This window comes from Antrostomus carolinensis, unplaced genomic scaffold (genome assembly GCF_000700745.2).
Source record: "Antrostomus carolinensis isolate BGI_N321 unplaced genomic scaffold, ASM70074v2 scaffold12441, whole genome shotgun sequence".
NCBI lineage: Eukaryota > Metazoa > Chordata > Aves > Caprimulgiformes > Caprimulgidae > Antrostomus > Antrostomus carolinensis.
This window is the reverse complement of record NW_010293521.1, coordinates 31,080-44,079: the sequence shown is the minus strand read 5'-3', so window position 1 is coordinate 44,079 and position 13,000 is coordinate 31,080. Positions and strand designations below refer to the sequence as shown.

General features: G+C 41.6%; 1 protein-coding gene across 1 annotated transcript in view; it reads right to left on the bottom strand.

The window, feature by feature from the left end:
• LOC104532171 (multidrug resistance-associated protein 1) overlaps positions 1–13,000 on the bottom strand; it is a gene marked incomplete at its 5' end in the record, with an annotated part of 41,177 nt that overhangs the window by 8,790 nt on the left and 19,387 nt on the right. The window contains 7 exon segments of the mRNA XM_029087290.1: positions 759–966; positions 2,462–2,600; positions 3,797–3,881; positions 5,828–5,872; positions 10,404–10,581; positions 10,961–11,128; positions 12,180–12,356. Of these exon segments, the coding sequence (XP_028943123.1) occupies positions 759–966; positions 2,462–2,600; positions 3,797–3,881; positions 5,828–5,872; positions 10,404–10,581; positions 10,961–11,128; positions 12,180–12,356 (1,000 nt within the window).

Genomic DNA, 13,000 nt, shown 5'->3' with positions numbered 1-13,000 from the left:
CAGGTAGACTCAGCAATTACTCCAAGTAATTACCGCCCTCCCCACCCCCAAAAAGGCCCAGTGAAAACACTGTATTTCTGTCATGGAAGATGTTTTTTCTCCATCACAAAAATTTGTGTAGTATTTGAGCACCTTCCTTGAGCACAGACCACTGAATTTTAAGATGGCATTTAGTTTTTATTGCAGGATTTTTATGGCAATTCTGAAGCGGCGTACTTGGGGTATTATGTTTCATGGCAATCAAACTTTGACCACAAAGAGGCCACATAGAAAACCATTGAGCTGGCCTCCCTGTGGTGTCTTCGATGGACCCTCAGTCAGAGGAAACACCAGCCTACATAACTCAGCCAGGCAGTGGCTGCAAGGGAGGCAGTGCAGCCATGGCCTCCTGTGACAAATTGTCCCTGCAAACCCGGCTAGCATGGCTCGTTTACAGGCCAAGGAGACGTTTCCTGGGTCAGACATTTTGTCACCAACTGCTGGCTGATCAGCCCCTGCCAACCACTTTCATTCTTGTTTTGTACAAACGAAAAAAACATATTCACTAACTGAATTAATTTTATAAGTTGGTTTGCTTGCCTTTTTTTTTTATTCACTCAAGTTTTTCATCTTTCTAAAAAGGAAAAAAAAAAACCAAACACACCACCCCACACAAATCCTTAGCAAACTGCTGCTGCAGTTCTGGGGATACAAGCACTCCAAGAGCATTAGAAACATTCCGAACCAGCTAATCTTAAAATATGCAAGACCAAGCAAACCTTGAGAAATTCCCAGTGCTCCATACACTCCCAGTCGGACATTTGTGTACTGCTGTGTCCCGTTGATAACAGGATCATCTGTCCATAAACTCAGCCAGTAGTTGGAAGCCAGGGACGCTATATGATTACACATAAAGAGGAAAATGCTCAAGAAAGAGATAAAGAGTCCAATTGCTTTCATGTAGTCCCAGTACACAGTTGCCTTCACCTGAAGACAGAAGGGAAAAAAAAATATTCATTTTACAGATTAAGTTTCAAAACTAGCAATTCCTCCTTCTTCAACCCCTATTTAAAGTCAGTATCCCTGCACCAGAGCGTAAAAACACAATAGCTGCACTCTTAGAGAGCCACTGCTTGGGAAAAAAAGCTGCAAGTGTTCTGCAGAGACTGTCAAACCTGACATCCCTCCAGGGCACGCACACATCATCTTTCCCTTGTCTTCCAAGGGACTGGTAAGGAGAGAGCTGCCTGAAGTAACACAGAGCATCAGTGGCAGAGCCAAAAATTTCACTGAGAAGTTCCAGGTTTTGGCTTTCTCTCTTCACCACAAGATTATACAGCCTTGCTCTGGATTTGGCTGGGGTAGAGTTTATTTTCTTCATAGTAGCTGGTATGGGGCTGTGTTTTGGGTTTGTGCTGAAATCAGTGTTGATGATGCAGAGATGTTTTCGTTACTGCTGAGTGGTGGTCCTTACAGAGTCAGGGCCTTTCCTGCTCCTCACCCCACCCCACCAGTGAGTAGGCTGGGGGTGCACAAGAAGTTGGGGGGGGGACACAGCGGGGACAGGGATATCCCAGACCATATGACATAATGCTCAGTGTATAAAGTTGGAGGAAGGAGGAAGTCAGGCGGCATTCAGAGTGATGGCATTTGCCTTCCCAAGTAACCGTTCTGTGTGACAGAGCCCTGCTTTCCTGGAGATGGCTGAACACCCGCCTGCCCATGGGAAGCAGTGAATGAATTCCTTGGTTTGCTTTGCTTGTGTGCACAGCTTTTGCTTTACCTGTTAAACTGTCTTTATCTCAACCCACGAGTTTTCTCACTTTTACCCTTCTGATTCTCTCCCTCATCCCAACTGGGTGGGAGTGAGCGAGTGGCTGTGTGGTGCTTAGTTGCTGGCTGGGGTTAAACCACAGCAAGCCTTTAATTAAATCCTTGCTCCACATAGCTTGTATCCTATGATCTAACTTAAATCAGAGCATACAAGCAACACTGCTAGGAGGTATAACTGCCATTTTCCCAGGAACCTCACTCTCAGGTTTCTCAGAAAGCCCGGGGTATCCTGGAATTAGGTACTTGTGTTTACAGTGGAAACTTGGCTTAAATTCATCTGAGTCAATTCTAGCTCCTTACGCTGAAGGTCAAATTTCATTAGGTCACCTAATTTGTCACAACCTCTCTCCAAGAAATAGCTGCAAGGTTTCCATGTCTTCTTTTAAACTCTGCTGTGGTCAGGCCCCTCATCTTAAACAGAAGTTTTGGTGTCAGCATTCTTTCTGCACAAAAACCTAGAGCTCAGCTTTAGGAGCAGAGGGCACAGCAACGCTTCTGTGGAGTACTACACAAGCAGCAGTAAGTCCAAGAATCCACTCAGACCTTTCTCACCCCAGTTACATGGTCTTTGGAAGCTATTTGCTTCTGAACTCTGTGGGTTTTTCTGAAACTGAAAAAGAGTGCAGGAAACAGGAATGGGAGACCTTACCCTCCCGGTCTTTGCTGTGTCAGCCTCCGTCAGTTTCCAGGAATTCTTTTCAGCAAGTGGTTTCTGCTGCTCTGCTGTGCTGCTCTGCTGCTGTGACTTCCCAGTGTCTCTGCTGTATGTTGAAGAGTTACTGAGTTGCCTGTTTGAAGACATTTATTTTTCAGTCTCAGCATGATACAGGTCAGGTGTTTACTTCATAAACAGACTTCAACAGTCCATGGCTCTAAGTCAGTGGCTTTGATTACCACCAGAATAATGTATCTCCTAACCAGTCATCACCAGGCCAGTGGTTACTAGAGCTTCCCTCTTCCCCTCACAGTGCACTCCTAATCCTCCCTGAGGGCATTCAGTTCTTGAGTATCCATCTTCAGATACAAGTAAGAGGCTAGCCAGTCAAAAAAGTCTTGGTTGAGCAATCAAACTCCCAAAAGAAAAATGCTTGGTGATCATCAACATCAGCCTTTACAAACCCTGTCATCATGTACAGTGCAGCTGCTGACGTGTAAAAAGGGTACCCACACTGGTAGCAAAATGGGCAACTGTACGCCCAAGGCACCCATTAGCTCCCAGAAATACAGGATCTCTAGAGCACCACAAGAATAAGGCATAGACTATGAGACTGATTTTGGGAAGGTAGAAGCAAAGTGATTGCCTTTGGCCTCTCTCAAGCATAACAGCAGCTGTACTAGGTCAGACTACAGGTCCACTTAGCACTTCATTCCATCTGACAGCAGTCAGCTGCAGAAGTCTTGGGAAAAAGTCTGAAAGCCAGACTCACCAATATGATACTCTTCCTTTTATGTGAGCAAACCCACAGCATCTTGCTACAACACAATTCTTTCTTCACAGGTAAAGAGGAGTAGCACAAGAGCTCTGTATGTGCAGACACACATGCGCAACAGTCTGCACCAGGAAACTGGATTGAGGCTGCAGCCTTATAGGCTCGTATGCCTAGGCTGCTAGCAACTGGGGAGACTGGGATCCAAGGGCAGCTATTGGGCAGACTGAGTGTCTGAGCCCAGCAACTGGGGGGATCCACGTGGTACATATACATGTATTATATTCTCACTAGTGAACCTCCATCCTGCTTAGCCAGAGATGGGAGCAGAATGAGCCCGTTTGGTGTGGTGTTTGTGGGGGTGCTCTACATGTCTGTGATCTGTGTGGCCAGCCATGTGTACATGTGGTGTGCATACACACTCCATGTGCACGTACCTACTGGAAGTACATCTTCAGCCTTGCTACTGTCGGACCTGGAGCCATGGAGCAGCAGCACCTCACCTCTCTTGGGTTCGAGGCAGGGGGAGGGGGGGGGGAAAGATAGAGACTACACACCTATGCATCAGCTTTCCAGGGGCTTCATTTGCAAGCACTCCGTTTTCTATAGGCTTCCCTTCCTTTCCAGATGGACTATTTGTATCTGGGGGTTGTGAAAAAGGAAACATGAAAATAGTAAACAAAAAGATACAAAGGTTTCATGTCAATCTTTAACGCCAGGTGCAGTCCTAATGTGCAAAGGGAGGAACACGAGGAAGTATTTACATATACTAACAGATGTAGTTCATTGGTTCAGACCTGATGAACCAATCAGTTTAGTTCCACTCCCAACAGGACTAGTTACCAAGACAGTGAACATTTATTTTTCTATTTTTCTACCAAATGTAGGTCAGTAATAATAATGTAATATAATTACGAGGACATACTTGATGTTAAAGGATACAATACCAAGTCACACTATGACTCACTCTGTGGAAAAAAAACCAAAACAAACAATCCAACCACTCCTTTTCAAACCACTTCTACACAGTTAACTATAAATTATTTTCCTTTTAGAATGCAATGAGAAGATATTCTAGTAAATGATGGGGTGAAGCTGTAAGAACAGAAGGCACATGCTATTACCTTTGAGCCTTCCTGCAAAATGAAGCAGGAAGCAACATGCAAAAGCCTGGTGTTTTTAAGCAATCATAAGAATCAGATTAATTTAAGCAAGAGATCTTTCTATGAATGTAATTTCTCAAAAAAAAAAAAAAAAAAAAAAAGTCTTGTTATCCCACAACATCCCATTTGTAACAACATGCAGCACACATGAGACAATTGTCTAAAACACTTCAAAACCTGCCAGCTTGAAATATTAAGCTTTCTCTGAGCACCTCCAGAGTAATACAGTACCATGAGTAAAACTTCTAGGTACACATTACGTCATCATTTTTCTAATATAAACCGAATTACTGACTCCTAAAAAATTAACTGACAATTAAATGGAACTCTATTTGTAAGTATGAAAGTTAATTCCTAATTTGTAACAAAAAATTTTTGCATTTTAAATGGTTTATGCAAACAACCAGCCGCACCTATTAAAAAGATGTGTGAAAATCTCTGTAGATCTAGAGTCTGAAGTTTTCGTGGTTTTATACTAAAGCAAAAATATATGCATGAAATAATTCATCAATACATTGTGAGGACTGCTTGAACATAAAGCTGTTCCCTCCCGTGCCTGCAAACTGAACACTGGTTCATTACTCTAAAAACCCAAAGCTAAACTGTTCACTGTGGTATAGAAGCAGGAAAAAAAAACAAACAAAAAAAACCAAAACACAAAAAAATGTGAAAAGGTGAAGAGTTCAATGATTTAGTTCTTATTTTTATTTATACGAATGACAGCAAACCAGTATGGGACTGCTGGTTATTTTAAGCACCGACAGGATTTATTTTGAAAGGCTCCCGTATGAAAACCAGCAAGCATTCCAGCATCATACCGCTTTAAAGCGTCACTGAAGTTCTGAACCCACACGAACAGAACAAAACAAAACTGTGAATAAACCATCCTGCCCTAACAGCTCTTAAATTTGATTTAGTGTTGTAGGCGACACAGATTCCCTGCTTATACAGCCTTTAACCTCATGAGAACAAAAAATGCTCAGGATTGCCACAGCAAATCCGGCACGTCCACCTAGGGTCTAAGCTCCCTAATGAGGGCTCTGTTGAAAAATGTGTTCAGAAACAATAAAAGGGAACAGCTGCAAAGTACTAAATACACATATGAGAACAAAAAGGACCTTCAGGGCTCAATGCTGCATGATGCCTCTCTGGGTACACTCACTACACTCCTAAATCCAGGGTTCAACTGTAAAGTTTATTTAAAGGTTCCTCATGGAAGTGTTTGAGATAAGTTATGAGCAGCAATTCTTTATCTACAAGCTGACACGCCAACTGTTGTAGCATCACACAAACAACGAACATGCAAACCAAGCTGATACCTTCTATTGTGCTAACAAAATTCTAATAATGACTCAAATGAACTGCAGCTACTCATTTTACTCCAACACAAGCACTAACAAAGCCACATGGCAAAAAAGCAGTTACCTGTTTCCAGAGGTTGAATCGTTCCTTCTAACGAAGGATCTGAGTCTAAAAGTATACATAATTAACTTTTGCCAGAACACACTCAACCATTTTCAATCTTTAGAAACACAAATGCATCCAAGTAGCACAACCTAAACCACAAAACCATAAATGCCCAGGGCAGGATCAAGTTTGCCGAAATGGATCTCTTTTTAATCTCAAGTCTCATATACAAGTCAAAAAAGACCACCTTGAGGAAAAAGAAAAAATCCAAATCAGATGGCTACAAGTGACAGATCAAAAAACTTACTTTCTTTCAAGATATATACTAAAGAAGAGAGAATTAAAAAAGTTACTCTGAAGTGGCCTCACATTGACAACAACATAAAAACCTCACTACACACACAGAACTACCATATGCATTTTCCCCAGAGGTGGGCAAGAGACTTCATTCAAGAATCTTAAGAGACAACTTGCCCTTAACATTAAAGGTGCAAAGCATCACGTTTTCAGATTGGCAACTTCTACCTACATGGTGACATCTCTCCTCCCACAGCTCTGCTATTCTGCCTTGCTTTAGTCAGGCAAGTGCAAGGAGAGGAGAGCTGCAGCAGCACAGGTTTACTCAGTCCCATCTACTCTGTAGTACCCGAGCATTATCCTGCATGGTCAGATTAGTAAGAAACAGTGAGATATTTCACACTTCCAACCATCTCAATTCCCTAACAGCACTCATCTTAAATCAGTATTTGCTTCTGCTATTCGGGGCAGAGGCTGCAAATAGCTTTTACTTTCGAGAGAGAAAGGAAAGAGCTGAATTTTGCTAGAAAATAACGAAAATGAACTTAAGAGAAAGTCAGATTATTTCCTGACACAGACAGGTGTTTCCTGAGTTGCTAATCAGGTCCAGACTCCATGACAACATTTGGAAAAAAGCAAAAATATCTCAATATTTAACTCTCACCTTACAAGGAGTCAGAAAGGAGAGAACTCAACCATCCCTACAGGCATCATACAAGCGATCTTAACTATCCAACACTGTTACTAAGCTTAACTCAGCCCCATGCTGTTAGAAAGAAGCACAGACACAAAATACAGGTGTGCTGAGCTTTACTGGGAGACAGTGTTGATCGTGAAGGCACAATGGTTTAACTTGCAGATATGAAACTCCAGCTCACAATGCAGAATTAATTTTTATTATGAAATACATACTACTACATAGTGTATAACACAAAGCTATAATATTCAGCAAGGAAGTTATCTTCCTTTCAAATTCACCACTTTAAAAATAAATCTAGAAGTTTTTTTCTCACTGCTGCAATTTGGGAACAATTTATACAGCCAAGCAAAACCCTGCAAATCTTATTCCAGTACCATACTATCTTTTCAAGAAAGCAGATTTCTACTTTGTGCAGAGATCTGGGGAATTAAGTCCACAAAATTTAAGGAAAAACTCGAAGACATTCAAGCTGAATAGCTACAAGTGACAGATCAAGAAGCTTCTCTTCGAGATATGCAAGATATGCACATTGTTGAAGCAGATGCTACAGTCCAGACCCTTAGCAGTTCTTGAAGTACCTTTGCCTCCATTACCCTCCAAAACAAAACTGAGTAACCTGTTGTGCTGACAATTCACATGTTAAGAAAATGAACTGAGTAGTCAAGGAAAGGTCTTTCAGCTTTTTTTTTTTTTTTTTTTTCTTTTTTTACTTCAAAGTCACAGAGCCAAGTGCTGGGGAGACAGCCACGTGAAGCACAGCCCAGACAACGTAAAACAGATCTAGAATTACTGGTTGTGCTGTACATCTCTCTCTTCCAGGCACTGCAGTCGAGATCAAAGATGAAACAGACAGTTAAAAAAAATTTCAACCTTCTGGTGCAGTTGCATTTCTGTGGAACCACTTTTACTCCCCACAAACACTAAAATTGGCTCCAGGCTTTTCAAAGACAAAAAGTTTATGCTGAAGTCATTTGGAAAAAAAAGTAAAACCCCAACCCACACAGACATAAAACCAAAAACTAACATCTGCTGCATTAGTATGGGAGATAAGGGAAAAGAGTCATAAGAAAGGTAATTTCAAAGTAACTACTTGCTATCTGTACAGCAAGAGGTACCGCAGCAACAGCTACAAGTCCGAAGTGGGGAGAGGGGGACATCAGAACAGAAATGCACTCACAGGAGTCACGAGCACAGCTATGAGTCTAGGCCAGTCTGCACAGGCAGGAGTAGTACTGGCAACAGCAAATCAGCCACACTAAATGCCAGAGAACCAAACAACTGCTAAAAGCAAGAAGAATTTGGATGCTTTTTATACAACCTGGCAGGTTAATTTTATGTGCAATTCCAGTTACTCTGGAGAAGATTACACACTGTAGACACAGTAAGGCATCCATTTCCTGTACCCACTGCACACTGCAATCCCTATGGCTGAGCAGCTACTGCTGCCACCCTCGTCACTGCCTTCTGCATCAAGTTGGACGCTGGAGAAGGGGAAGCGCACACCTCCTCTCTGAGCCATCCCCAAGCCTCACGCAGGGCCAGCTTTAAGGAGCAGGGAGTTTTCCCACACACACAGAAGAAACCCTGTGAAGCTGAGGATGGGAAAGGCAGCAGTACAGCATGCAGACAGCAGGTAACCCTCAGGAATCCCAATGGGAGAAAAGGGCTGAGAGGCAACAATCTCAGCCAGACCTCAGAGACTGGGTAGGAGGAGAGGCTTTCCCACCCTTGCAGAAGCAGGATGTATTCCAGCCAGAAAGCACCAATCCAGTTTTCTATTTTGCTCCTGCTTAGAGGTTTTCAAGCTGCCAACATGTAGCTTCAGACACAACAGGGCTTCCCTTTTTAAGGAAGTGCACAGATCCTCTCCAGCTAGCTCAGGCTGACTCTCATCACAGATTACTCTGTGTTTGTTCAAGAACCTGTGATTTTTAATAATATTTAGAGATCTTTTACACATCTGATAAATATTATTATCTTGTGAACCAGACAAATAATGTCTCTATTTTTCTCTTTTTACCATTAGCAGAAGATCACTTGACCAAAACAGAAAAATTTGCTGCAAATAGGCCAACCCTCTGACATTGTAATCCTCTCCGAATCACCAGGGTCACACTTACAAAAGTGCCTTTTATTAGACAACCATAGAGAAGCATGGCAAAAGATAAAGCACTGTCTTTACTTTACAAAAAAAGATCCAGTATTTAAACAGAAAGGTAAAGTAACTTAGTTTAATGTAAAGGACTTCAAAACCTACCATGCACTTGGAAAGGGCAGGAGACAAAGGCTAAAAGAACAAGGCTATTAAAGGAGGCAAATCTCCATCCAAGTCACATTTTTAACTTCCTAGGGAACTGCAGAGAAAGTTAATTCGTCTCTGGAAGTCTCTGAACACTGGAACAAGTCTGTGCTCAAAGTAGCTATAGGAGCACCTACAAAAAATACACAGCGCTAGCCTGATTCTGCTTCTGTAAAATCTCTTCCTGCAGTGCTTTTCACAGTGGGAGATCCCATCCGTACAGCACTTGCTGTTTACAGACAGTGTCCACCCAAACCAGCATCCCAGTCTGCAGAGTGACAACTGAGGCATACAAAGAGACCTTTCACAGAGGAGAGCTAGCCTACAGCACAACATCCTGACCTTGAGCCTCAGCTCAACACATCAACCCCAAATACAGCTCCCCATCAGGGATAGCTGGATGCACAAGAGGAAGCCAGGAGAAGATGCCACCTTGCACATCCAGGAAACACACATCTGTTTTGCCTGTGACAGGCATGTGAGGAGTAGACCAAAAACGCCTCTGCTTTTCCTCTAGGGAATGGGTGGGAACCAAGGGTTTTCCAAATGGAAGATGAAGGGAAAAGCAGGCTCAATCCCTTCCTCGTTCTGGAGAGCCTGCTCTGCCATGCTCAGCAGCAGGCATCTGCTACCAAACAGGCCTCAAGCACATGCCAACAACTTAACCCCAGTCAGCACAGTGCAAGCCCCCCTCATACTATCTGGCACAAGCATATGGAAGAATGTCAGGAAATCACCATAGGAAAGCTGCTGAAGACAACAGGCTAGTGGCAAGAGACTAAGTTCCCTTATTAAAATCCAATACTGCAACTGGCTGCAGGTAAAAAAAGACAAAAAATACTCTAAAGTATATTCCTGTATTAGTGCAGCTGTACAGCTGTTTTGTAAAACAGAAAAGCAGGAGCCAGGGACATCAGTTACAAAAATGAGCTGCTGCTTCCTCCTCCCCATCCCCAAAGGAATTATTTGCACAAAGATAACACATCCTAATAAGCACAGGAAGGGTGTATAAACCTCAGAGGACTTTTACTTGATCTCAGAAGCATCTGAATTTTGCTTTAAGTAAGAGGACTTTTACTACAGATCTGCTCCACATTTTCCTAAATTTTAAGAAAGAATGTGTGTTTAATCTCACAACCCTCAATGCCCTGAAGAAATAAACACCTCTACCTACAGGTACATCACAAGAAATAATTTCTTTTAACTTTCCTTCCACTACCAGTATTATTTCCTTTAATGTGACTCCCTTAACATGCCACATGTCAGCTTATCCCAAGAGAATTTATTTGTAAACTTACCACTGTTCTCCATGTTTTGTTCAGCATTAGCATATGTACGAAGAAACTCAGCAAAAGCCCCGTCTTGCTTCAGCAGCTCCTGGTAGGAGCCCATCTCAGAGATTTCTCCATCAGTCATCACCAGAATTGTATCCATTTGAGGCAGATAGTTGACGGCGTGGGTTACCAAAACCCGTGTCTAAACAGCAAAAGGAAAAAAAAAAATTCTAACATCTCAAGTTAGTAAATACAATAGTTGAACTATTGCTCTTGCTGCTTGAATTCTGTGTTATCACATAGTAGTAAATAAGGACAGGCATGCAGCATTTCTAAGAAAAAATACTGTCCTTGTCTTGATTTTCGCATCAAAGAATTTTGAATTACAGAAACCAGAGCACATTTAATTATAAAAAGTCAGGGTTTTTTAATAGAAGTCCTCTAAAAATCTCAGAAGGATTCTTTCATTCTTCAGATGTTTGAAACAAAAGTCTGAATATGAAACTTGACAAACTTGGAATCATTTGAACTCAAAGAAAACCAAATCATTCTCTAGAGACAAGTATCTCATTACGACATACTTTATTTTTCAGGATTCCTTTTGGTCCAATAACTTTTTCAAAAATATGTTTCCCAACATGAGCATCAACAGCTGATAAAGGATCGTCAAATAAATAGACATCTGCATTACAGTAAACTGCCCGAGCAAGACTGACTCGCTGTTTCTGTCCTCCAGACAAATTCACACCCTGGGGAAACAAGAAAATACAATCCTTTATTTACAGCTGAAAAGATACGTCTTGGTACAGTTTGTGAAAGACACAAGCCTTAGGTGGTTTATGCAAATTAGAGAAATACCAACATTGTATGAAACAATTTCCATCATCAATCATTTCGCTACCACAACAGCATAAGCAATTATCATCAAAATCCTCTCAGAAGGAAGCACGTCTATTAAGTGCTCACTGTCAGTGAGGGCCCAGACAAAAACAAGTGTTTGCTAGTCTTGTACAGCAGTTAACCCAGACCCACCTGCCTAATGCTGTACGTTCAGAGGCTCCTTTCTTCTCAGCTGTATTTCTGCAATGCTGCCTCTGATTTAATAAACAAACTCTGTTCACACTCTACAATTTGGTTAGTCTGCTGACCAGTAAGGAAGACAAAGCTGCACCCTTTACTGAATCTGAGGCTGTCAGTTGGCAGCTATACCCCACCAAAACTCATATCCCTACATATCCCTGTCTTCTGGAGAACATCAGCTTAGCAGAACACCTAGCAGGTTACATACACATACCCTGCTGGCCACACATTAGGGGACACCCAGTCCTCCTCCCATAGCAGAGCACGTCATCATCTATGGAAGTTTCCAAATCCCACACCACACACACTTTTGTGACCAAGTGTCAGTTTTGGTGTGGTGGTTGTTTTTGTGGGTTTTTTGATTTTGTTTGTTTGGTGGTGGGGCAGGAGGGCATTGTTTGCTTGTTTTAAATGAAACTGAAGTGTTCAGAAGGTTCTTCTCTTTCTGTTTCCATACATTTTTCTGCTCTATGACCACAGCAACTTAGAAACAATTAAAAAAAGTCACTGCAAGATGCTTTTGCATTTGTAATTGAGGACAGGTTTCCTCCCATTTGAGGTTTAAAGGTAAGAAAAACATACTGTTCAAATTTGTCTCTTATTCTAGAGGATCTGTACTCTGAATGTTTTAAATTCAATACAACTTTAAGATAAAGCAGAAGTCATATGGCCTTAAGTACAAGCAATAGCACTGTTACGGCAGAGTGGGTACTCAAATACCTTTTCTCCGATTTCTGTTTTGTCTCCTGTAGGAAGAATTTCTATATCAGGCAGCAGTGCACAAGCCTCAATCACACGCTTGTACTGACTCTCATTCATCTCCCTTCCAAAGATAATGTTATCTTCCAGAGTTGCATTTTGGACCCAGGCTTGCTGAGGAACATAGGCCACTGAGCCCTGCAAGAAAAATAGTTCCTTATTCAGTACTTTAGACTAAAAGTCTGCACACATAATCAAAGCACAGCATGGCTTTGTGAGGCAGGCCATGCTAATCACCTCACAAATTGCCTATGGTCATTTCCAAACAGCACATAGTTGATCTTGGGCTACCACCTCCTCCAAAATGTTATTTTTATAATCTTCTCTGCAAGTGCATGTAACAAAGTGTGTTAGTGGAAAATAAAAGACTTCAAACAAAATATGATTCTCTAACATAAACTTGGAGGTAACGTTTGTTTAGAGAACGTGTTTGCACAATTACTGAATGTCAAAAGTCATTAGTTCTTCCATATAGTTATAAATTATGTTCTGCATAAAACAATTTAATCTGGAATGGAAGTCTTTAACAAATGCATCCCTGCCAAGAGATTTGTGCAGAAAGCAGGGAAAGTAGTTTTTATATAGAAGTCACTTCAAAGGAAGAGACTGAGCTACTGCAAAGTATTTTGCTTTGAAGATTAGCTCTGTCTTCTCTTTCTGCACAAATAATCAGGGATTCAAATCTCACCTCCTTTATTTTTCCAGAACAATTTTGGAGATGACCAAATGTGCATTCTTTTAAATGAAACATAATTGTTTTGCTCTTAAAATATTTCTCTTTC